This window comes from Spinacia oleracea, chromosome 6 (genome assembly GCF_020520425.1).
Source record: "Spinacia oleracea cultivar Varoflay chromosome 6, BTI_SOV_V1, whole genome shotgun sequence".
In the NCBI taxonomy this organism is placed as follows: Eukaryota; Viridiplantae; Streptophyta; class Magnoliopsida; order Caryophyllales; family Amaranthaceae; genus Spinacia; species Spinacia oleracea.
In genome coordinates, this window is record NC_079492.1 from 123,849,459 (window position 1) to 123,874,434 (window position 24,976).

A 24,976-nucleotide genomic window follows, 5' to 3' on the forward strand; every position below is an offset into this window, starting at 1 on the left:
TAAAAATAAAAATAAAATAAACATCCCACAGATATACTGATTTTATATGTACTTATATAAATATAAACTTCCTATAATTAAAATATAAACGCAATATAAAAAGGCTCACCTAAAAAGAACGCAGAAGAAGCTCTTCAACTGATCTTCCGCAACTATTTACATTTCTCTCTTTCTCTCTCTTAAATCGCCATCTCTTTCTCTCTCTAAAACCAACCTTTCAGATCAGAGGAAGAAGACGACGAATTGGAAGAGAAAGAAAGCTTCGCAATCCTAACCATGGTGGAAACTCGCCGAAGTTCTTCTTCATCCAAACGTCCTCTTGATTCCCCGCTCCCTGCTTCGAAACGTTCAAAGGTTCAATCTTTTTCTTTTCCCCTTTATTAATTCATTTTTTTGGAATTAGGGCCTTTTGGATTTTGATTATGATTCAAGATATGATTATGATTCAAGATTTGATTAATTGATTGGTTTGATTGTTGATTAATTGAAGGAATCGGAGGCAGCATCATCGTCGACGGAAGATAAGTCTGTTTCGCAGCTGCCAGTCGAGGAGGAGGTTGTGGCTGCGGGTAATCAATCTGTGGACCCACCTGAGGTTGGATCCGCTGATCTGCCCCCCACCGGTTCTGATAAACCCTCAGATTTGAACTTTCCTGAGAAATCTCCTGCTGTTCAAGTCGAAGGCAAGTGCTTTCCTTTTTGCATGTTCGTCATTTTGGGTTTCTTGAGGTTTAATTCGCTGATTTTAAAATTTGCGGGTCTTCTTTAGTAGGTATTGAGGATGCGGTGGTAGATGAGAAAGAAACCAAGCCGACCGTGAAGCGGCAACGCCTGAAGAAGAATCATCGAATTGATCTCCCGGCATGGGCGCAGCTCATTTCACAGTTCTCCGAGGTTAGTATCGTAAGAAATTGCTCTTTTACTGGGGTTTTTACGTAGAAGATTTTTTTTTTTCTTCCCTGTGTTGGGGTTTTGCGGTGGCAAATTAAAGGTTTGATTTACTCTTTGTGAATTAAGTTCCGGGGTTTGTATTTGTATTGTTTTCTTTTTTGATTTGCCAATAAAAACATTTAAGAATCATGTGATTTTGTCGAGTATGCCGAATTCATGACTTGGTGTTGGAAACTAGGAGAATTGGCTGAAGCTTCAAAATTTTGAAGGCATCTTTGTTATTGAAGATATAAGTCATATCAAATTACCGAATATATTTTAATGCTAAACTGCAAGTTCATTTTACTTGTTGTCAAAATCTCGAACTGCTTGGTAGAATAGGGCAATACGCAACTTGGTTTACTGCTCTGGATAAGTATTATACTAGATACCTAAAGTTGCATAATGAACCTTTCTAGGAGAAATAGTTAACCTCCCAGTACCCGCAGATTTTTTTTATTTATAGTAAATTATTTGCAGTTGGAACATGGTTGTGTTCCCTTACCTCAAAGGGTTATGTTCGGTGTTTCTTTTCGGTTGAAGGAAATTAGCATTTCCTAGCAGTAGATTACTGATAAAGTAAAGTAATAGGGTTAGGAGAACTCATTAGGATACCTCTTGGGAATCGATGATTACCGTTAATGTGATATGCTGTTGCTTGATCTAAACAATTACGTCATATTTTTTTCCCATCGACTCTCTCACGTTAATAGTCATTGGGCTAAATTGAGTTGGGAATCTAACCTTTCTTCAATGTGTAGCATTTTTCTAACTCCTGAAGTATTATTTAAGCTACTTAAAGATGTAAAAGTCTGGAAACCTTCAATTTTTGGCTGCTCCAAAATGGTTGGACCTATCTTTGAAATATTTGAATGGTTGTGAATTGATATTTTTTGCTTTCCACCCTTTGCTTCAAAAAAATTCGGAGCTTGTATCACAAGAAAGCAAATTTATTTCAAATTAATGCAAGGCAATGACAAAAAATGTCTTACTCCGTAATATTCTTGTGACTGACATGTATTATTTCACATTGGTTGTTGACGGGAAGGGGTTAACTTAACTATATAACTGATATAACATTTATGGTTAAGTGCTTCCTTGGTTGTGCGTTCTTTTCCAGTAAGTTCAAAGCAAGTGGTAATGTCCCATTAAACTCAACGTGCTTTATATTTCATCATAAAATTGTACATAGCTTTTGCATATTGATTGGTAAGTGGTGAGCAAGGATATGGTGTTGACTTGACAAGATTTAATTTTGGTAATTGGCCTTCCTGGTTTCATTATTAGCCGGTTAGCCCTTAACATTATGATGGTAAATAAAAAGCCAAAATATAAGTCTAAAAAACATGAAATAAAAGCTTAAAAAAGTCCAGAAAGGTTGGTAAATATAGAACAATAGAACTAGAACGCTTAGTCCTCCCTTTTGTTATCCAGTATATCCACCACTTCCATTTGTTGTATAGTCATTGAAGTGGGACCATCAAATGTAATGAAGTCTGTTCTGTCAAGTACAAGGTTTCCGAGTAAAGGATTTTCCACTTGCTGTGCCACAAAAAGCTTTTCAACAAATGCATGTTTAAAATCACATGCCAACATATATTAATTAAATTATATGCTACTGCATTATTTTTTTAAATCATTATTTTATTCAATTATGCTTATGCTCTTGAGACTTGTGCACACAAAAAGTTTAAACTCCTTTCTAAAGTTCCCGTAGGTTTATTTAATAAACATCACACCATAGATGCTAATAATATGTTATAGTTGAAATCTTTTTTAATTCATACCTCGATGGCTGTGGAGGGCAATGAGAAACCTGTGAAATGCCTCTAGCATTGTGGCCATTATTATAGCAATATCAATGATGTTATTGTCTATGAATCCAAATGTTCAATTCACATCTATGTTAGCAATTGCAATGGTGATACAATCTGGGTTTGGGGACATGGCTCTCCATTTATCTGACTTCTTGTAAAATTAATTATGGCCGAGTTTGATATCTAGTCACTTATCATTTCTACACGTGATTTATGTAAAGTTCTTGGTCATGTGTCATTTTGTCCATGATCTGTAGTGGAGTTAGTGTAGTTTACGCTGTGTTTCTAACCTTTTGATTTATCGATTGAAGGAACTGGTGTGGTTGGTTTTAGGTCCTGCAAAATGAGTTTGGGAACAGTGAGAAGAGAGTGGTTGTGGTTCATCTTGACTTGTTTATTTTCCTCTTTGTAACATTCTTTGTGGCTTTGTTGAAGCTGATTTTGTACAGTAGTTGTATTTGTTACTTGATACATTCACCTCTAAGTTCTTGGGTTTCTTGCCTATGTTAATAGGACACAGGAATGTGTCAAACTTGTCTTTCTTGTAAAAATTCTGAAGATTTATGTTCCAAGATACCATGTTGCAATGTTAAATGACCAACATGGCTATTTGTTGTCAATTAAAGAATCCAAGTAACAATAATTTTATGCTACAAGATCCAGGACCATGTATGTTTTCTGTTGTCTACATCTCCATTTGTGAAAGCTATTAAGTTTCTGTCCTGTAGACTGTAAACTGGAAACTAAGTAGAATTGAGAACATGTGTATTAATATTGGTTTTGACCTAGGATGTTGACTTAATCTTATCTCCCCTTCCCTTGTTTTTATGACTTAAGCAAGTGTGATTCACATCTCTAGCCATTTTCAGTAATTTGTGACTACTTTTTGGGAAATGTTCTCTTAATCTTTTGGAACAACTGAATAGGTGTGCATGAGTGTATCATAGCTCTTCTTTCCTGTACCTATCCGAATATCCAACCAACTGAGAATTCCATATTGGCTCATAGCTGTTATAGTTTTATGCAAGCTTTAAAACAAGCCTCCCACTCCAATACAAGAATGTTAATTTGTCTAATATGTTTCTAATCTTAATATCGCCTGCTCATCCAGAAGCAGTTGAATTGATTTGTCTTTTTGACCCCTGTTTTCAGAATCCTCACAAGTTAATTTGTGGTTTTCAATTCACTGTTGGTCATAGCCGTCAATGTGACCTCTGGTTAAAAGATCCTTCTGTTAGTAAAGTATTATGCAAACTTCTGCGCATAGAGGTATGTGCATTCTGACCAAATTTTCGTCATTGTATTTGCAAGTGAATGAGTGGAGGAGCAACAGGGGGAAATGGTTGATTCTTGTATACAAAGCTAACCCATTATTTTTCTCAAATTTTAGCGAGGGAGTTCATCTGTCATCAGACTAGAAATCGTCGGAGGAAAAGGTACCGTGCAAGTAAATGGAAAGGTCCAAAGCAGGGGTTCCCCTCCTCTGATTGTAACCGGCGGTGATGAGTTGATCTTTTCCTCTGCTGGGACTGGGAGATATGCTTATGTATCCTTCTGGAATAATAATTTCTCATCTTTAGTTTATATATATGGCAGCCTTTTTTTTTGGTGGTTTTAGATACTCCCTCAGTTCTTGAATGTTAGTTCCCTTGCCGTATTGGGTTGTTCTTTTTTGTTAGTCCCTTTTGGACTTTTCCTTATTTGTCCAACATTTATCCCCATTATACCCTTATGAACATCTAAATGTCCCACTTTTTTTTTTGACAGCTATATAACCAAATAAATGTCCCACTTGTTTATTCACAAATAAACCTTTATCCCCATTAAACTCCTTACTTATTTCTCCCTCTTACCCACATGGGTTATATTCCATTGAGATTCATATAACCTGTGTACTTATGTTGGATTGTCTTAGATTCCAAAAGGGACTAACATTCAAGAACGGAGGGAGTATTGATATTCATTATTAATGTTATTGTGATTGTTTGTGCAGCTGATGCGATTTTCCATAACTGCACACAATGATTTTATGTTTCAGTACTCTGACTTGCTGATTTCCCATTTTATTTGTGTGTTTATTTTGGTGTCAGTAGTGGATTTCCTGCTGCTGTGTCTGTAGGTTGAGTGTTTGTTGCACAGCACTTTCCTTAACAAATTTACAGATTTTCCAGCAACTTTCAAAGGACACCATTGCTGCTCCTGGTGTACCATCGTCAATGGCCATATTAGAAGCCCAGAGCGCCCCAGTTACAGGAAAAGACACCAAAGCAAGAGGAAGAGATTCGTCTTTGTCTGCTGTTGCCGGAGCATCAATATTGGCTTCGCTGACAACCTTTAGCAAACGTCTTTCACAACTTTCTCCTTCAAAAGGAAATGATGAGGACTCAGCTGTGGGATCACTTTCTGGGGAATCAGATAATGGTATATGTGATGTTGACATGAATGATAGCATGGAACTTCAAGACTATCCTGGTCCCTCCCTGAATCAGAAGGAATTGGGTCCTGTGTCTGATGAGAATATAAATGCTGTTGATGTACCAAAGGATACTGTCGTGGACACTGAAGAAGGAGCAGTTCCTGGCTCAAATAATGAACTGAGGCCGCTCTTGCAGCTGCTTTCAAGGTCGTCTACCTCTGATTTTGATTTTAGTGGCAACCTATCGAAATTATTGGATGAGCAAAGGCAAATTAGGGATTTACTCAAGGATCTTGATCGCCCAACTTTTGTGTCAACCAGGCGCCAAGCTTTTAAAGACACTTTACGGAAGGCTATTCTTACAGATGGTGATATTGATGTATCCATGGAGAGTTTCCCATATTATCTAAGGTTAGTGACTTTACCCTTTTGCTTCATGTTGACATTTTCCATTTACTCTTCCAACCTTGATGCATCTTCAGCTGTGTCTATGATTTGTGTAGAAAGTTCCTTTTTAGTCTCCTCATTTGCTACTCTGCAATTTTTCTCCCTCTATAGTTTGTGACCTGTGCATCTGTCCTTGGCATGAATTATAAATGAAAATGTTCTCTTTGGGCAGCAAGCCATAGGTCAGTGGTTATTGTCATGCGCTCCTGCTTTACTTAGGCATTTTCCCTGGTTGGATTCCTCTTTTCCATTGGTAGATCATATGCACTGTTTCATCAATTGAGAAAAGTGAGGGTGCTCTTCCTTTTCTCATAGTTTGTTTTGTTGTTGGATTGCTTCATACCAGCTATGTTATGCCAACCCTTTATTTTACGTACCCATGCGATACACTTAGCTCTGTCATGTGCATATACCAGTACTTGACTCTTCCATTTTCAGCTGGACCATCTCATTTATATATTTGTGTGTTTGTCGGTAAATGAGTGTAAATGAGAATAGAAAAGGAGAGGAATTTGCGTGATATATGCTGATATATGAGTTTGGATCAGTAATACTCGAAGTATGTGTAATGTGCAAACAAATTAATTGGTAAGCCCCAGGCAAAATTTTGAGTATCAGCAAAACAATTTATGAATGCTGTGCACTTGCACAATTGTCCAATTCTTTGGACAAAGTTATTTATCCCCCAAAATATTAGCCTCGACGTTTGGATCATATTTGAAATGTGTCCAATTTTGCAACAAAATAATTAGGAAACCCCTGCAAAATTCTTTCAGAATTGGCAACATATTTTATGAATGCTGTGTACTCACACCAACTTCCAAGTTTCTGTAAAAAGTTATGTCCAAAATTTTGAGCCATGGCGTGGTTGGCAAGCAGATACTATACCCGGTCCTTATACTTGTGTCTGGGGTAACATATTGTACTGGTCAGTGGTTATTTCTCCCAGTTTGTTATTGTTGTTATACTGTTGGTGTGGTAATTTTTTGTTGCTTACGTACACCAATGAATTAAGGTATACACTGTCTTGAAACATATATACTACGTATATCTCTATATACATATTACTCTGTTTCTTTCTACCCTATTACTACAGACTCTTCGTTGTAGGAGAATTTGAAAAAGATTAGATGAGTGTAAGAAAAAAGAGGATAAAATAATGTAGATTGAGTAAAAAGGTGGATGCAAGTAAAAGGTGGATAAAGTAAAAGAAAGTGAATGGAACTCTAGTTTTAATGTAGCCCAGGGAAAAGGCACACACCTTTTTTTTTTTTTTTTTTTTTTTTCATGTTATTTTTTTTCTGTGAAATAATTACTTCTCTGGGTACAATTATATTACACTAAGTTTAGTAGCCTTTTTGGGAAAACCAGAGGGGTGGGGGGAGACTGGGAGGGGTTCATGTGACTAGAAACAGAAAATGAAGGAAAGAACACACAAAAATAAAAAATCAGCCTGTACTCTCTTCGTCACAGACTATATGTTGTACTCACATTTGCACAAATATTTCGATGGTAAGTGGTTGTTTAATTATTAATAATTATTTTATTGACAAAGTAGACGGAAAAGGAGATAATATGTGAGTTTTTTTTAATTAAACGAGAGAGTATAAACTCCGAAAAGGTGATTTAGAGTGGTATAAGTTTATTATGGATTGATGAAAATATGACGTTAGATAGGGTCGAGTGGAGGGAGATTGCAAAGTTCTCTCATTTTTCTTCATTTTTTTTCTTTAAAACATCTTTTTGCCTCTTCTTTAAACCGATCATGTTTTCTTGTTTCCTATTTTTCGTGCCTCATTACTCTCACTTCCACTTTCTTAATTTTGCGTGTTTACTCTCTATACTATAACCTTTTGTTTTTCTTGCTTCGCATATCGCAAAAGGTTTCTTATGTGACAAAGGCTTTGTTGTTGTAGTGTGTGGACTAAACTTTTTATTAGTTGAAAGACATAGACATTAAAATATTGGTAGGGCCATCTTAATATGGAAGTGTAACAAGTATTTTGGGACAAATGAAAAAAGAAAGTGTAACAAGTATTATTTATTTCCTAGCGAATGCTTCCAAATAGAAAGGTAATAAAAAAGAGTAGAGAGATAAAGACAGACCTAAGAGAGATGAAGAAAGACGAGGGAAGAAGAGAAGAGGAGAGAGAAGAAAGAAGAAGAAGAGAGAAGGAAAGGTTACATACCTCATATCATCAGAGAGCAACAGTGGGAATGTTCTTGTGTCGCCAATGTATAAAATGATTCAAGGAGCACTAAGCGATTTGAATTTCCTGTCCTTATGCGCCTATTGAAGTTAGGCACACCTAAACAGTAAAAAGTAGTTGGGATTTTTTTTTTGCGCCTCAAGGGGTGCGCCTCATTAAATCGCCTCGCCCAAACCACTGCGCCTTTTGTAGGCTATCCACTAGGTGTCGGCAAAAGAATTAAAATGGAAATTGAATTTGGAACTTGGGGGATTTGGGATTTTCTCTGAATTTGTTTTATTTCTGATTGTTGGGTAGGCAATAAGTCACGCGAGATTAATAAAAGGGAATTCAAATGCACCGTCAGTCAGCTGCACACCTCAAACCACAAAGCGGAGTGGTGTGATGAGGTGCACGACTCTAGACTCCTTTGGGGATGCCCGACGCCTGCACTCGAAAGGGTAGCCTTGGACACCCTTTCTAAAACTAAGGTGAAAAGGTGAATTATAAGTGAGTAGAACAAAAAAAATCAATGGAAAGTGGATACATGTGTGTGTATGTAGTGTGCACTTATATACATGTGTGTGTCGGTGGAGGAAGTATATAAAAACATGTAAATGCCTGTGTGGTATTGTTTAAGTCAGTAAACATTCACATTTACATTTGATGATGTTTGTTCCTGTACTTCACCGTTTTCAAATAATTACTGGGTAGAGTCATGGCACAAATATTAAGAAGACCCATGGATGAGTAGAGAGATGGGAGAATACATCCATGAGATGAGTATGTGCAACTTTGTTAATAAATTCAGTAATGTGAAGTGTTACACACAGGCACAGACCAAATCTGACAGACACACATTCATATTTTTATAAGAGGACAAGTTTTAATGAGAAGAGTGGTTAAAGTGACAAGTGTGAAAAGGATTGTATTCTGCCAAATTAGCTAGATCTGATGGTTTTTATTGTAATAACGTCCTGGACTCCTGAAGAGCCAAGTTGTAAATATATATTGGGTTTATCTCTTGTCTACATATATATATGTACTCTGTATAGTTTTAAAAAAAAAATGTACTCCATATTTATATATTTATCTTTTTCCTACTCTCTTCTCTCTTTCTACATTCTTCCACCCTTTTATCGACCTTTCACTTTGGTTCTCCCCACACACACCCCCACAATATTTTGCCTCATTCCATGTTCACTACCAAATCCACCTAACATAAACACTAAGATTTAGCCAAAAAAAATCAATGGTCAGAGGACAAGCTGGCTTCGACCTATAATCACCTATCGTACGCCACATAGGAGGATGGAGCCTATGCGTCTCTATCCTAGACAAATGCAATATGGTTCTGCTCTGTCATTGAAATTGATAGCTATACTGGAGTACTTAAATTTATTTTACCATCTCCTCTTCACAACTGGTCTGTGGTTTAGCGACTCAATTAAAAGGGTATTTTTCTTCTTTATCCCCATGATGGCTTTGACCAATGAGATGAAGTGGTTCACTTGCTGACAATATCTTGATTATGACTTACTAGTGCTATCGTTTTTTTTTTGACCAATGTATTTGATCGATACTCCAAATTTCATTGTCGATCATCAGTCAGTGCTCCACATGACGTTCTTGTTTGTTGAGGAGAAGAAAATTGAGTTGTTTACTAGGCAGGGGGGTGTGTTGACTATTGAGACGCTGGCAATGTAGGACAGTAACAGTGAATCAAAGAGGAAGTGAATGTGTGGGGGTTGATTAAGTTTTTTTCCCCCCTTTTTTTTAAACATGTTCTGCGTTCAGCATAGGGTGAAATGATACGCTGTAATCCTTGCTATGTTCTTTTGTGATTTATCCATTGGCTAATATACAATACCTATGTAATTGGTATGCGCATTTCGTGAGCAATAGCTCCGGGATTGGATGGCTTAAATGCTGTTTTTTAGCATGTGTTTAACTCTTGTTAAGCAGTCTTTTATGCAATGTACTTGTGTCATATAGCCTGCCTACAACTTGTGCTGCCTTCCTTTCATTGTCAGTTAATCGACTTGGTCTTAAATCGTCTAGTATGTATTTGCATGGGGAGTTAGGTAAGAGATGATGTAAGCTGGGAACTCGTACTGTTCTTTGCTTGTATATCTATTATACTGTTTCCTCATTTTTATTACTTTCTTTTTCATGCATTCCCTGTGTCCAAGCGTGATGTTTTTCCTCTCTATGCTTAGCCAATTGACAAATATTTGTGAGCTTGAGAATTTTTTTACATGTCCTCGTATGAATTTGACCCAAGTGATGAGTTCTTAAAAACAGAAATTTTTGCTGAAACAGTGAGACTACGAAGAATGTTTTGGTTGCTGCTGCATATATACCCTTGAAATGTAGCAAAATGCTGAAGTACGCGTCAGAGCTTCCTACTGTTTGCCCTAGGATTCTCTTATCGGGACCTGCAGGTAATATAGCTTTTCAATTTAGTAGGAAATTCAAATTCAGATTAGAAATTTCAACCGTGAGTGCACAAGCTTCTTTCAAGTAAAGACAAAAGATTATGTACTTGGTAGTCACACTGGTCACTGGTATAGAAACTGATATAAAATGGGGCTCGGAAAGAAACTGATATAAAATGGGACTACTGAAAAGAAATTGGTTGGTTTACAAATATCAGTCATTTTAAATAAGACATTTTAAACCATGGGACATTTTATATATACGCCTGGGAGGTGCCGTTTCCCGTACCGGGTACGGGTACGGTACGGGTACGCCCAGGATACGTACCCATGGCGAATCCAACCGGGCGGGTACGCAGGTCATTTTTGGGTACGGTTTAGATAAATTCGGGGACGGCTTGGGTACGTATTTTAATTGGCCACGACTTGAACCCTAATTCAGCACCAACTGGGCAAGCTTCTGTACAATGTAGAGTGTAACAATGGCTCCTCTTACTACTACTATACACTCGCACGGCGGTTCTGAATACCGCACCGTTCTCTTCGAGTTTTCGGCGAGGGCTTCCGAGTTCTCCATGGAAGTCGACATAGAGTCCTCCACGAAAGTCGAGTTGAGGAAGAAGAGAAAGAAGGGGGAAGTGTGTACTGGAGTAAAGCAAATGAGAGCAAATGAGGAGAGAGAAAGAAGGGGGAACCGGGGGAGTACTGGAGTAGGGCAAATGGGTTAGCAGGTTAGGTGGACAGCTGTAGCCTATAGGACTCTTTTTTTATCAGTACTTGACAGCTGCCTATTGGACTCTTTTAAATTTAAAATATAAGTAAGACAGCTGTATATTCTTTTATTTTTATTTTTTTGAATTTTTAATCTCTGACCCACTATAGAATTAAAAAATGTGAGTCTTTATCTTCGGAAAATGTTTGGTTGACCCTAAGGGTTGGCAACCCCCAAGATACATATAACATAAAATAATATATATGCATAATTAATTGAAGAGAGAGAGTGTTGTATGTAAAATTTTAATGCATTTGTAACCAATAAAAATTCAATATTGAAAGGGTTACCAACCCTTGGGGTCACTCTATCATTGTCCTTTATCTTCCATATTTACGTGATTGTGTTAATTATTATTAATATTATTTTCTTTATTAATTTCTATTGTTACGTCTAAACTTTCAATTAACACACAAGCTACGCACGGGTAATTTTTTTTTTTTTTTTTCGTTTTTTCCCGAATCCATGCCGTACCCGTTTTTTGCAATTTTAATTTTGCCGTTTTCCGTCCCGGTACCCGTTCCCGTACTCGTTTTCGTGCAACCTAGCTTTCCAGAAAGGTGTTTCTGTTGTTCTACCCACTTCTACTTTATTCCATTTTTTTCAAACATATATTACCATCTTAACCCTTTTCCCCAAAATAATTACACCTTTCCACTATCTCTCTCCTACTTTACATACCTCTTTCTTACACTCACCCACCATTTTACTACCACTCCCTTACTCTTTCGGAGTTTTTTCACCTTTTTCTTGTATCCACTCACTTCTCCTTGAAAAAAGAGTCTACAATAATTGGGTAATAAAGGAGGGAGTATTTCACTTTATAGTTTATAATGAATATATTATACTTCGTATATTATTTCACAAAATTCATATTTGAATATACTTCCTCCATTCTTATTTACATGACACAATTGGGTTTTAGACACTATTCACACAAGTTTCTTTGACTTCCTTTTGTGATTTATATTTAAGAAAAAACATAGTCGTGTGGGGTCTTGTTAGATTCGTCTCAATAAATGTACTTTAAATACCAACTTTTTATAATTTTTTGTATCCATAATTGAAGATATTAATGTTTGAAATTGCGCATTGACAAACGTGCCTAAATAATTGTGTCATATAAATAAGAACGGAAGAAGTACGTAATATGTATTTATTTTTCGAAGTGGTTTTTAAGATTATATACTCTCTTTAATTGAAAAAATAAATCTGAACCATCCCTCAGACGCATTTATAGCTTTTTTGGAAGTGAACTTGATATTGTCATATTTACTCTCTAATCATTAATTGACACGTTATAAATTACAGGTTCAGAGATATATCAGGAAACGTTGGCTAAGGCACTGGCTAAGCATTTTAGTGCAAAACTTCTTGTAGTTGATAGTCTTCTTTTGCCGGTGAGCTCCTTTGGCTGCTGTTTGTTTTATTTTATTTGTTAATTTAAGGATTTAGTACTGTGGTGGGTTGGCCAGGGTAGGAATTGACTGTTAATGTTTTCACAATTACAGGGATCTACAGCTAAGGAAGCTGATCCTCACAAAGAACACTCAAGACCAGAAAAATCTAGTGTTCATGCAAAGCGTTCATCATTTGTGGCTTCTCTACGACATAAAAAACAAGCATCGAGTGTTGAGGCGGAGATAACGGGATCTGCTGTTGCAGCTCCGCGTCTCCCAAAGCAAGAAGCATCAACTGCATCTTCTAGAAAGTGCACTTTTAAAGAAGGTCTGTGCTTTTGCTTTTTATCCTGTCATTTTTTTTGTCTTGATTTGTTAATATTTCTCTATTTACCAGTACACCACCAGGCTTTAGGTTCGTTCTTACACAACGATGCTTTTTTTATTTTATGAAATAGTAAAAATGATATTTTGCCCTCAGATTCCCCATATTTTTCTATTGAAAATCTGTCTCTTTTGAGCTCACTGTAAGGATTTTTCCTCTTGGAATAGTGTTGCAAGTAAATTGTTTGATTCAATATTTAGGAGGTCTGGAGGAGCTTCCCTTGCGGAGGGCGGATAGGTAAGAACACCTACCTGACCCCACAAAGCAACTCCAGTTTGTAGGCTTTAACTCTACGACCCGTCTGACTCTGAGGTTGGCTTTCATTAGTATCAAGTGTTGAGGGGTTGAGGCTGGAGGGATGCCATTCACGTTGTGGTGTGGCTGAATTTTTCCACTTCCTGCAAAGTGCCAACAATGTACTTGGGGCTGGACGGCTGGTGTACTTCATTGATAATGGATTATGTTAAATAATAAATTGTGAATTGTTCCTAAGTGCACCAATGTCTAAGCCTTTTGTGGTAATCTATGAGTTGTGTGATGAGTGGATGAACCAATGAGGGGGAAGCTGGCATCTCCGTGGGTATGGTGGATAGTAGGGTTAGTGATGACTGAAAATGGAAAGGAATGGGGTTGAAGGCATATTTCATTCTGCCTAGCTGATCCTTTACAACTACTGAATTTTATATTTTTTTTCTCACTCCTATCCGTGGTTGCATGTAAGTTTTACATACCTGTCCTTTGTATTATGAAATACAGGATTGAATAGAATTAAGATGCAAATGACATTTATTTGCACAATTAGCCTCCATATGACATAGTCACAAGCAATATATTTTGTCTGTGAAATTTTTAATTGACAAGACAAATGGGGTAAGCAAAAGTTTCTTTTCCCTATTTAAATTGGATAGGGGCATCTGTCAAGTGACTAATGACGCCTGTAGATTCATGCTTATAGTACTGACATTTGTGTAGGTAATTATGTTCTTTTTCCAATCATTTGTTGTACCCTTAAAATAAATTGAACACAGCTTTAGTCATTGAAACTGATTTTGAGTAATTCATATACAATTGAAATTGATTTTTACTGTTGTAGTTGGATGCTTGAATGGATTTACTAGTATTTTACTTATTAAGACTGATATTTACATGGCCTAAGTTGTGCAACTAAATGTTCTTTATGTCATGCAACTTTAATTGAAGAAATGAATCACCTTCCTCATGTGAATCCTTTATCTTCTTTCCTGGCCTGAAGTTTAAGTAAACTTTACTTTATCAAACTCTGTGCAGGCGACAGAGTAAAATATTTAGGTGCAATGCCTTCTGGGGTTCTGCCATTACTGCCCTTGAGGTATGTTCAAAGAACTGCAGTATTGTTATTTCAGCCATGTACTATGTTGGTATCTTTCCAATCATATTGCTCTTGTCAATGTTCTTATAGTGTTGGCATTATGTCTTTCTATAGTGATCTAATGGTAAAAGCCATGATCTTAAATTGCTTATCCTGTGACCAACGAAAATCCAACATATGCTTGTACAAAAATCAACGAAACAATGAGAGACAGAGTTAACTACCTATGACCAACTTAGCAAGTGCTTTAAGTTTAGAGGAATTCAATAATATTTGTTTCAAACAATATACGATATACCGGAGTCTGAGAACATAAATAATATCATGGCTATGTTGAGGCATGATTACAGTTTCTGCCCTTCAATCTTCAAGTGCATTGCTTAAAGTATATAAACTTGCTCTTGTTCGGTTTTCTGTGACTTTTCTTGTCCTTCAAAAAATGTATCATTTTGGGTTTAGCGACATCATTAACTGATCCTTGTAGTAGCATACTAACATCATCGTGGCCCTCTTCGTTTATTTTTATTGCTGCGCTATGCCTTATGGTCCTTGTATATGAAGTCACCGAAGTATCTATTCCTTCATTACTTAATCTTTCGTCACTGGTTACAATGTCTATTAAGTAGTTAACCTTCATATTGAGTAACTTCGTCAATGGCTTTCTGTACTTCATTTCTTATTACACTAGAGTCGCTAGACCTGCTTATCTTTATATTGCCCTTTAAAGTTGTTCTGGTCCATGCTAAATGTTTGATCAGTTCTCACTAAAATCCACAATGCATAAAATAATACTTCGTCTGTTTTCTTTTAGTTGTTTCACTTTGATTGGGTATGTTTGCCAATGCACAACTTTGGTCATTTGTCAGTTGTCACTCTAATTAACTATTACTACTAGTAAACATTATAAAAATCTATATTTGAAAAACTATATATCGGAACGGTTGTAACAAGATCCATGTTGACTATGTTTATTTTACTTATGTATAAAAATCAAACGAAGGTCAAAGAGAAATATGTGAATAGTGCCTAAAGTCATATTGAAGTATTGAACAACTAAAAACCATGTAGTAACATAAATCTTGTTACCCAAATAAGAACACGAGTGTCAAAGCCTTTCAAATCTCCACGATGTGTGTGTGATGTGTGTTTGTGGCTGCTGATCATATTTTGAGCAAAAATTGAAGTGGCAGGTATAAATCAAGTTTGAACAGTATTTAAGATGTCTGAATAGGTTTCTGGATTGTGTGGTGGGTTGATACTATTAGTGTTGTCCAGTGGATTATTAGTAGCTCCTTTATGTTAGTTTCCCCTTCATTATCAAGTTGCTTACAGTATATGTCATTTTGAGGACAAATTATGAATTTTGCATCTGCATTATTTCATGATTGAGACTTCAGAGAACTCGATTTGTTCCTAGGAGAATAAGATTTGACCCTTTATTATATATTTAAAATCCTGGCCCTTTAATGTTGAGAGAACTCGGTCTTTTCCCAGGAGAATAAGAACTCGATCCTAGGAGAATAAGATTTGACCCTGAAATTTGCATCTGCATTATTTCATGGTTGAGACTTGAGAGAACTCGATTTCTTCTTGATTTTCCATTTATCTTATTATTAGCCAGAATAAGAACTCGGTCCTAGGAGAATAAGATTTAAGTCATTTAACCCTTCAATTTTGAAATTTGAATCTGCATTATTTCATGGTTGAGACTTGAGAGAACTCGATTTCTTCTTGATTTTCCATTTATCTCATTATTAGCCACTAATTTTGGAGTATGAGGGCAGGGTTTTGGTTATACTTCGATGTTCAATATCAAATTTGTTTTCAATGTTGCTTTGTTTTGTTTTCAAGCATTCTGGCTGTGATGATATTTTCCATTAATATCCTTCATGAAACATAGATGAATAAACCTCTTCATATTTATTCTCTTGATTGGCAATTTTAATTTCAAGCGAACATTTTCCCTTATCTTTGGAGATTGTAGGCAATTTTCTTTGAAACAAAATGTACATTGGTTCGTTTTCCCTAAAAATGTTACGTTTTTGCTTCTAATGGAAGAAGGCGTTTAAAGGGGATTTATGCTCCAGTTGTGACAATTTTATCATGAGAAATCTGTAGAAGGTTTAGAAAAATGGCATTCTTTGTTTTAGAGTTCAGTTGCTTTTCTCCAAGGAATCAAAGGCAAACCCGTAATGGTACTATTTTTACGAAATGTTGGATTCATTTTGATGGAAGAATAGTTGAACTTACTTTTTTCTTTTTCTTTTTTACTTTTTTTAAACGAGGAAGAATATGCTAATCGATAAAACTCGGTGTCGAATTTCCCTTACTCTCCTTTTGGGTTTTCACTTTACATAGAGTTCTTCTTCTACAATTCTGACGTAGGAGATAACTTGTTATCAATTGGTCAACGTCAAAATCATTTTAAACATGATATTGAAGTCTATTAAAGTGACTCATTTCTAAAATTTTCATAGGGACTCGCTGGATTTCTTCTAGAGCGGCAATAATTTCACAGATTCTGTCATTTCAAGAACTAATATTGAATAGTTAGCCAGTGAAGCTCCTTTTTCCCATTGGATTTCCCTTATGATTTCCCTTATAATCTGGAAGCTTTCCCATATCCAATTTGATATGTTTTCCTAACTAACTTTAGACGCCATCGTTTTATTCTTTTCTTGGCAATGTGCTTATAGTTTGTTGTTCAGTTCTTATTAAAAAAGAATTGGTGAAAAAAGGTTTCCAAAGTGCATTTGCCACACTTTCATTAGTTGTTGAGACCGTTTTTCGCTCCAGTATGATTTTTGGTTCACTTCCAGGATGTTACCATCCCTTTTGCCAATGAGGAAGTAAATTTGAATCCGATCTCTTATTCCCCAACTTCTAAAATTAGTTTTGGTGCTTTTATATGAGTTCCTATTTGAACCATGATAAAATGTTTTGTGCTTTCTTCTTGACGGTGTTGGAAGTGTAGTCATTTTTTTGAGTGTTTTTGGAGGACTGCAACGACAATTATGCATTGTGTTTAAAGGTGTTTGCCTCAAATGTGATTACTTTACTTCTAATTTTTTTTACCCCCCCTCTGATTTGTATGTTTTAAGGGTACTGAACTTATATTGAGGATAGGTAACGCATTTGTATATACTTTTAAATTTAGCTGGAAGATGATGTGTGTTAGCAATTAGTAAATCCAGTTATTGGTAAGGGAGGAGGGCTATGGTAGGAATATCTTGTCAAAGGTGTACTGTTGTATTGTGGAACAAGATTTATTTTGAGAGGAAAATGATTCTAAAACAACAGTACTGTGAGGAGGAATACTTTCCTAGAAAGGTACTTTAGGGGCAAAAGTTGATTTCATAACAAAGATGTTGTTAAAGAAGGTTTATCGTGTTGGTAAATTCATAATAAAGATGTTGGGTTGCATTTGCAGGGGTCCTGCCTATGGTAACCGAGGAAAGGTTGTCCTTGTTTTCAAGGAAAATCAGTCATCAAAGATTGGTGTCAGATTTGACGAATCTGTTCCTGAAGGTAACGATCTTGGGGGCCGTTGTGAAACTGATCATGGTTTCTTTTGTGCAGGTGAGGTGATTTCCTTTCGTTGTTGTCTAGCTCATCTGCTGCTTAAGGCTTCTACCCTTGTGTTTCACATTTGCATTGACATTGTTTGCTTTTCTTTTTCGTTGGCTTAATGGCTTTTGATGGTCATCCTTGTAGCTGATTTGATATGCTTGGAAAATTCGGGTGGTGATGATGCTGACAGACTTGTGGTGAACGAAATCTTTGAGGTGAACATAATTTTATAATTTTTGGAAGACCAGCATTTTTTTTCCCAGTCTTACATTTGTTTCTGATGTTTCTCTTAATAGGTTGCAAAAGATGAATGTAAAGATGGCCCTGTGATTTTGTTTTTGAAAGATATGGAGAAGTGTATGGCAGGGAATCCTGAGGCATATGTGGAACTTAAAAGCAAGCTTGAAAATCTGCCTGATAACTTGGTTGTGATTGCCTCCCTTACTCAAGCAGATGGCCGGAAAGAGAAGGTATCCTGACAGTTGACATTTTTTGTTCTGCACTAGACATGTTGCTGATATTTTTAGTCTCTAATAGTTTTATTGATGTTTTTGACATTTTCTAAAATCAAAAAATTGCAGTCTCATCCAGGTGGTTTATTATTTACAAAATTTGGCAGCAATCACACAGCTTTGCTTGATCTTGCTTTTCCGGTATGCTTACTGAAACCCTTTCAGAGTCGATTCTAGTGAGATAGCACTCTCTCTGTACTTTCGTTTACCTTTTGTTTCTTCATTGGAGCTGGGGTAGTGCAAGAAAATCTTCTGGTTGTATCTTTTTGGTAAATTTCAAATTGATTCCTTTAATTGGGGAAACTCCAGATCATCATCCTAAGTTTTCCGTTTGTCTTGTCTGTGTCCCTCAGTTACAGATGTACTTATGTGGTCATATATTCTTGTGAACTTGAACTTTTGAAGAAAATCATATTGATACCTTCTTTTACACAAACTACTGAACATGCAAGAGAAGAATTATTGCATCTTCTTGTTACTTAAAATAGAAAATTTACCTACTCAACCCATGTGGTCCTTTTCACCAACTATCTTTTAATCAATTTATTTATTCTTATTTCCCCATTGTCACCAAAACATCCCCCTCACCCTACTAAATCCCGTAATATGCGTATCCAAGCGTAACAGGAAGATTATTTGTGTACAAGAGGGAGTGTAAAATTATAAAGCTAATATGAGTGCATGCATTTGTTATTAGAGAAGTATTTGTTAATGCTTGATTCTCGGGTTTTTTCGTCTGGAGAAAAGCCGAAGAATTGTTTTAAGAAAACAATTTTTTGTTGTTCTGCTTTACGTGACCCTCCACGACATGTTTTCATTCAAAGTTGTAGTTTTCTTACTTCTTAGTGATATAGAAGTATTGTTTAGGATACAGGACTTAATCAAAAGTTCTAAGCTTACCTCTATGAAATATTCTTTGGGGAAATTTTTTCGCTCTAACAACTTCTTCCTCTAAAGTTCCTATCTGAAGCTTTTTTCTGTAAAAATGACAGAGTTACTAAGGGTAAGTATATCTTCTTGTTCAGGACAATTTTGGTCGGTTAACTGATAGAACTAACAAGGACACATCCAAGATAATGAAGCAGCTTACTCGTCTATTCACGAACAGAGTCACTGTACAGATGCCTCAGGTGCTGACCATATTCTCTTTTAATTGCTTCTCCGGATATTTCCTTGGTTCATGTGATCATAATTGCTTGCTTTGTGACAGGATGAGAATGTGCTATTAGATTGGAAGCAGAAGTTGGAGCGTGACATGGAAACTCTGAAAGCACAGTCAAACATTGTTAGCATACGATCTGTAAGTCATGTCCAGTGTGTTAGTTTGTAGTACTAGTAACCAATGCAAATTTTAAAATTTGGAATTAAGCTGATTGCCCCCATTACCACATCCAAACCTACTCCCCGTGGGTGATTGTTTCTTGTGCTAGTAGGCTTAGCAGTCTATATGTAAAGGGAAAAGTAATTGCTTAAAACGGCTGGACTTATTTTACTTATAATATGGATTTTACTAATAAGTTTGGTGTTGTGTTTTGAAGGTACTCAGCCGCGTTGGAATAGACTGTCATGACATTGAGACACTTTCAATTAAGGATCAAGCACTTTCTAGTGAAAGTTAGTCACCTGATCTTCTAGATTTACAAGTATGTCTTCTGTTTAGATGACAACCTCTGCCTGACATTTGTTCTTCTGAATTTCCAGACGCAGACAAAGTAATTGGTTGGGCGTTAACTCGTCACTTCATGCATTGTGCCGAAGCTTCTGTTAGTGAGTCAAAACTCATTATCTCTAGTGAAAGGTATTTATATAACTGTTTCCTAGTTTTGATTGCTTCTTGCTTATGAAGGGGAGAGTAAAACCCTTGTTCTGCTTGTCTAGAATTATATGCATAATCCTCTCTCAGTGAAACATTGAATTCCTTTTTACAGTATAAGGCACGGGCTTGATATATTGCATGGTGTCCAAAATGAAACCAAGAGTACCAAGAAATCGCTGAAGGTATCAAATGTGCATCTTACTTTCTCCCCTTTTTGCTTTATGTGCTGAGATTTGTGCGAATAAGCTTACCTGCATGTGTTTATGGAGAAGTGGGCTTTTACATTCTTTTGCCCTTTTCATTTAGTTAGACTTAAACCAGCTTGTTTGTTTCTCAGGACGTAGTTACTGAGAATGAGTTTGAAAAGAAGCTTCTGGGTGATGTTATTCCAGCTACTGAGATTGGAGTAACTTTTGATGACATCGGGGCTTTGGAAAATGTTAAAGATACATTGAAGGAATTAGTAATGTTACCTCTTCAGAGGCCAGAGTTATTCTCAAAAGGACAATTGACAAAGGTACTTGATACATTTGATGTACTTCATGGATCTGTGTTTCCATTTTCTTTATTTCATCCTCCTAGTAGAGTAACTGTGTTATTTCAGCCTTGCAAGGGTATACTTTTGTTTGGCCCCCCTGGTACTGGGAAAACTATGCTTGCAAAAGCCGTTGCTACAGAGGCTGGTGCAAATTTCATCAACATATCAATGTCGAGCATCACATCTAAGGTGGTGTTTGGTTTTATTTTTTAATTTTTTATCTGCTTGCACTTTCTATGCCCATTTGCCTTTTTTCTTACTGATATTTTTATATAATTTGCTGACAGTGGTTCGGTGAAGGAGAAAAATATGTCAAAGCAGTGTTCTCACTGGCTAGTAAGATAGCACCCAGCGTTATTTTTGTGGACGAGGTTGGTTAAGATGTTCCTTGTGTTGTGTTGTGTGGGTGAGGAGGGGAGGTTTCCCCTTCATGTTATCCCTGATGTCCAATTTGCTTATTTGATTAAATGCTCGTTTTAGGTTGACAGTATGTTGGGAAGACGCGAAAATCCTGGTGAACACGAAGCTATGAGAAAGATGAAGAATGAGTTTATGGTGAACTGGGATGGTTTGCGTACTAAGGATAGGGAACGTGTGTTGGTGCTTGCAGCGACAAACAGGCCTTTTGACCTGGATGAAGCTGTTATCAGGAGGCTGCCTCGGAGGTCATCTCCTGATTTTTTTTTTCCATTCAGTAATTTTAATGGTTCATTTATTGATGTTTCTGGTTTTTTTTTTACGTGTGGCAGATTGATGATCGGTTTGCCAGATGCAACTAACCGGCAAAAGATCCTGAGTGTAATTTTGGCTAAAGAAGAGCTGGCACCTGATGTTGATCTGGCTACGGTTGCAAATATGGCGGAGGGATACTCTGGAAGTGACTTGAAGGTTTTAATAAATACCTTTGTTTTCTTTTTGTTAGGCCTTTTGTGTGATACTTTTTGTGACTTGGTTCGTTATTGTTGTGTGCAGAATCTTTGTGTAACTGCGGCCTATTGTCCCATCCGAGAAATATTGGAGACAGAGAAGAAGGTATTGACAGTTTCTCTATGGTATTCTTGTTGACTCTCTGCAGAACCTGTGATCTGAAGTACAAATAGTCATGTCAGTTGTTAATTAGTTGCATCAGCTAAAAAACTCTTATTAGTACAAGTTGTCTATTTGGCTCAGGTATGCTAAAACTGAAATAGATCACTAACCTCTGTGTTGTACTGGTTTTACATGTGTCAACATTATTGTCTCTCATTATGATAATCTTGGACCCAGTATCATTTGAAACTACTTTGTTTTTGGCAAGGGGAATAAAGAAGTCTAAGTTTTGGCTTGTGTATTTTTGAGACAAATGAATCTGAAGGGAATATTATTATTTAGTCTCTGTATTTTTTATTATTCAATTGAATGTTAGACCGACATTTTTCCGTATTCTACTAATATGATCAGCACTACAAATCTGTTGGCATGCTTAGATTTAGTCTACGTTTTAACTTATAGTGCTCAACATATGCAACTTTTTATTATAATTGTCGAGACGAATCACATCTGGAGAGAATTCTATTTAGTTTTTAATTATTACATTAGTATGATGCAACTTTTGTTTAATATTTATTGTTGCCCTCTTTGCAGGAGAAAACTTTAGCGTTAGCTGAGAACAGATCAGCTGTATTATACAGTGGGGATGATATTCGTCCTTTAAACATGAGTGACTTTAAGTACGCTCAAGAACAGGTACTCTGTCCACTTCTTTGATTCAGTTAAATGCGAACTGAGCAAGTTAGCAGCTTCTACAACGCGGTTTAATACTAATCATGGCATGTATGTTGTGTCCGTACGTGATGTCGTAATAAAACCCGTGAAACTATGCTTAATAATTTGTTGGGATTGTTGCTGATAATAATAGCAATGGAATGTTGGTGTGCTCTGTTGGCATAGTGTGCGTTCAATTGGTGTCCAGAAGGAGCTCCAAGTATCTCCAAAGAACTGAGAAATTGGAGAGCTTAGAGCGTCAATAGTAGGGTCACTCTTGAATTTAGTGAATGGAAGAGAGATAGGAGTGTCTTTTGGAGAGCCATACACCAAATTTGCATGCTCTTATACATCGTATTTTTTTATTTATGAAAATATTGCTGATAACTACTGTGATGGGATAATATTGCTGATAACTATCTTGATGGAATGTAGGTGTGTGCTAGTTTCTCAGCAGAGTCCACCAACATGAATGAGCTGACGCAATGGAATGAATTATATGGTGAAGGTGGATCAAGGAAGAGAAACTCGCTCAGCTATTTCATGTAGAAGAGGTACTTATCTTATATAGTAAGATGGAGATCGTTAATTTGATTAAGAAGCCGCTCAAATTTTCCCCGTCATTTGTTCCCTGTTCAAATGAGATTGACATGGTGGCAACTCTCATCCCAAAAGGTCCTCATTCCAAAGCCTCTTGTATCCTCTTTGTATCATATTTAGCCAGGTTTCCCCTCACACCCTTCTTTCCGGCCCAATGTATAGCAATTACAACTTATAGGTTCCTTCTCTTTCCCCAGCGATTTTTTGGCTTCTAAAGCCACACCTATTTGCTGTATATACTAATCCTGAGAAATTTTAATAAGCAAATCTTGCATTTTGTATGTACAGTAACGGCATAACTAGTTCTCATCATGATATTATTATTAGTGTTGCTGTGCGGTAAATTGCGGTTCAGTTGCACTTGTAATCAATCGTATGAAGTGTAAATTATGTACTTAGATATACTGAGGCTACTTAAAAGTAGTGCAATTTAATTACTTGATTTTTCTATCTATATGAGAGTTACAGGTCATATAGAAATCCAGTTATGTAATTGGCGAAAAGGATGCCGCCTTTCTTTGTACTTGTTTACTGAGTGTTGCTTCTGATTGATGTAAATTATGAAATACAACACTTTCCATGTTCTGATTCTAGTTGCGTGCTATCCGTACCGTTACTTCCCAGCTGCCGATGGGAGTTCAAAGTTGGTGTGGGTGATAGCCAAATAAAGCACACCCTTCTTTGGTGAAATGGTTATTAATTATTTGAAATGGGTCATCGTGTTCCTTGTTATGCCGTTGTCATCACCAGTCTATTGTTATTTCAAAATAGCGATGTATCTTTTCCAAAAAAGTGATTCTAACTTTTATAGCGTAGTTTTCATTACTTTTTCGAGTCTCAGTGATGCATAAAACTGGAGTAGGAGCCAACTTTTTGTTATTTACTTGTATGTGCAATTTGGTAATACTTGATATTGCAAGTCAAAGGGAAAAAAAAAAATCCTACTCCGTTTGTCATATAAGTTGTTTAATTATGAAATGTTATCTTGATACAGTGATAGGAGGTAATGAAATGTTTATACTTGTTACTTTCACAAGCAAAGATGTGTGTAGGGGTGTTCATCGGTCCAAACCCGAATCGCACCGGAACTTTGATAATCCAAGATCAGAAGACCGGACCGATTATGCAGAGGGCTGTCAAAAACTGACCCGATCTAATCGATTTCTGACAAAAATCTTTGTAACCGGAAAAAAAATTAACATATTCAATCTGCATAACACAATGATCTCGCACAACTACGTTATCCGGTTATACTGGATTTCGAGTATACCCGACCGGTAACCGACCGATGACCCGATTCGACGACACTAAATATGCTTGGATCGGACCCGGACGTACTGGAAAATTCGGCCCAAAACCCGGACCAGACTGGAAAAATCGGTCCAAAATTCTGACCGGACCGCTTCGGACCGGTTGTAGACCTATTCCTATATGTTTTTTATTTTTCTAAAATTTATGGTAAAAAAGAAAAAATATATATAAAAAAATCAATTGTTTAAGGTCTTTTTTGGAAGCTAAAATAAAATATATCACAATGTATTAATATTTACAACATATTAGAGGAGATAATGAAGTTTTAAATAGTTTATATTATATTTTATTAAAAAATCAGTCCAGCCAAAAATCGGGTTTTGGATCGGATCAGATCGACCAGAAATTGTTATTCTCGACCAGGAGACCGGACTGATTGCCTCCGATCCGGTCTGGGACGATCCGGTCCGATCCATTTTTTCGTTCCAGAACAATTTTTGCACACCCCCTAGATGTGTGTATGTTTAAATTGAAAATTATTGCGAAACCAAATGTCACACTCCCCCGTTCTTGTTTATTAGTTCTTTATGAAATATTGAACAATCCACTAAAATGACAACTTGTATGTAAATCTATAAAGAATCCCACCCATGTGGGCAGGAGAGAAAAAAAAATGGGTAGGTTGAGTGTCTAGTGTTGTTAAATTAGGAAATAAATAGACCAATTGCATATTTATTTGGACAAAAAGGAAATTACAATTATAATGTAAGGGTAAAATGAGAATAATTGTTGAACAAAAAAGGA

At 36.5% G+C, this 24,976-nt stretch overlaps 1 protein-coding gene across 3 annotated transcripts; it reads left to right on the top strand.

Moving 5' to 3' along the window:
• Window positions 1-115: 115 nt before the first annotated feature.
• Window positions 116-23,375, top strand: LOC110788611 (uncharacterized). 3 transcript variants are annotated; one of them, XM_021993234.2, is made up of 28 exons: window positions 116-354; window positions 491-683; window positions 770-894; window positions 3,900-4,016; window positions 4,138-4,293; window positions 4,910-5,370; window positions 5,485-5,574; window positions 10,122-10,243; window positions 12,321-12,409; window positions 12,521-12,737; window positions 14,082-14,142; window positions 17,573-17,721; window positions 17,857-17,927; window positions 18,009-18,182; window positions 18,294-18,365; window positions 19,250-19,354; window positions 19,435-19,524; window positions 19,763-19,838; window positions 19,926-20,022; window positions 20,153-20,222; window positions 20,378-20,557; window positions 20,645-20,767; window positions 20,866-20,949; window positions 21,059-21,243; window positions 21,328-21,466; window positions 21,551-21,610; window positions 22,202-22,303; window positions 22,757-23,375. In XM_021993234.2, exons 1-28 carry the CDS (start codon window positions 277-279, stop codon window positions 22,868-22,870), a joined length of 3,600 nt encoding a protein of 1,199 aa, XP_021848926.1. In that variant the 5' UTR covers window positions 116-276; the 3' UTR covers window positions 22,871-23,375. The 3 variants fall into 3 exon arrangements, with proteins under 3 accessions (XP_021848926.1, XP_021848924.1, XP_021848925.1); XM_021993232.2 differs by having other exon boundaries at window positions 4,910-5,574; XM_021993233.2 differs by having other exon boundaries at window positions 773-894; window positions 4,910-5,574.
• Window positions 23,376-24,976: the final 1,601 nt, after the last annotated feature.

Coding starts and splice junctions, on each gene's coding strand:
- LOC110788611 (XM_021993232.2), top strand. CDS start 277: ATGGTGGAAACTCGCCGAAGTTCTTCTTCATCCAAACGTCCTCTTGAT. Junction 19,839..19,925: donor TCAAGCACTTTCTAGTGAAA/GTTAGTCACCTG, acceptor CTGAATTTCCAG/ACGCAGACAAAGTAATTGGT. Junction 21,244..21,327: donor ATCAGGAGGCTGCCTCGGAG/GTCATCTCCTGA, acceptor TACGTGTGGCAG/ATTGATGATCGGTTTGCCAG.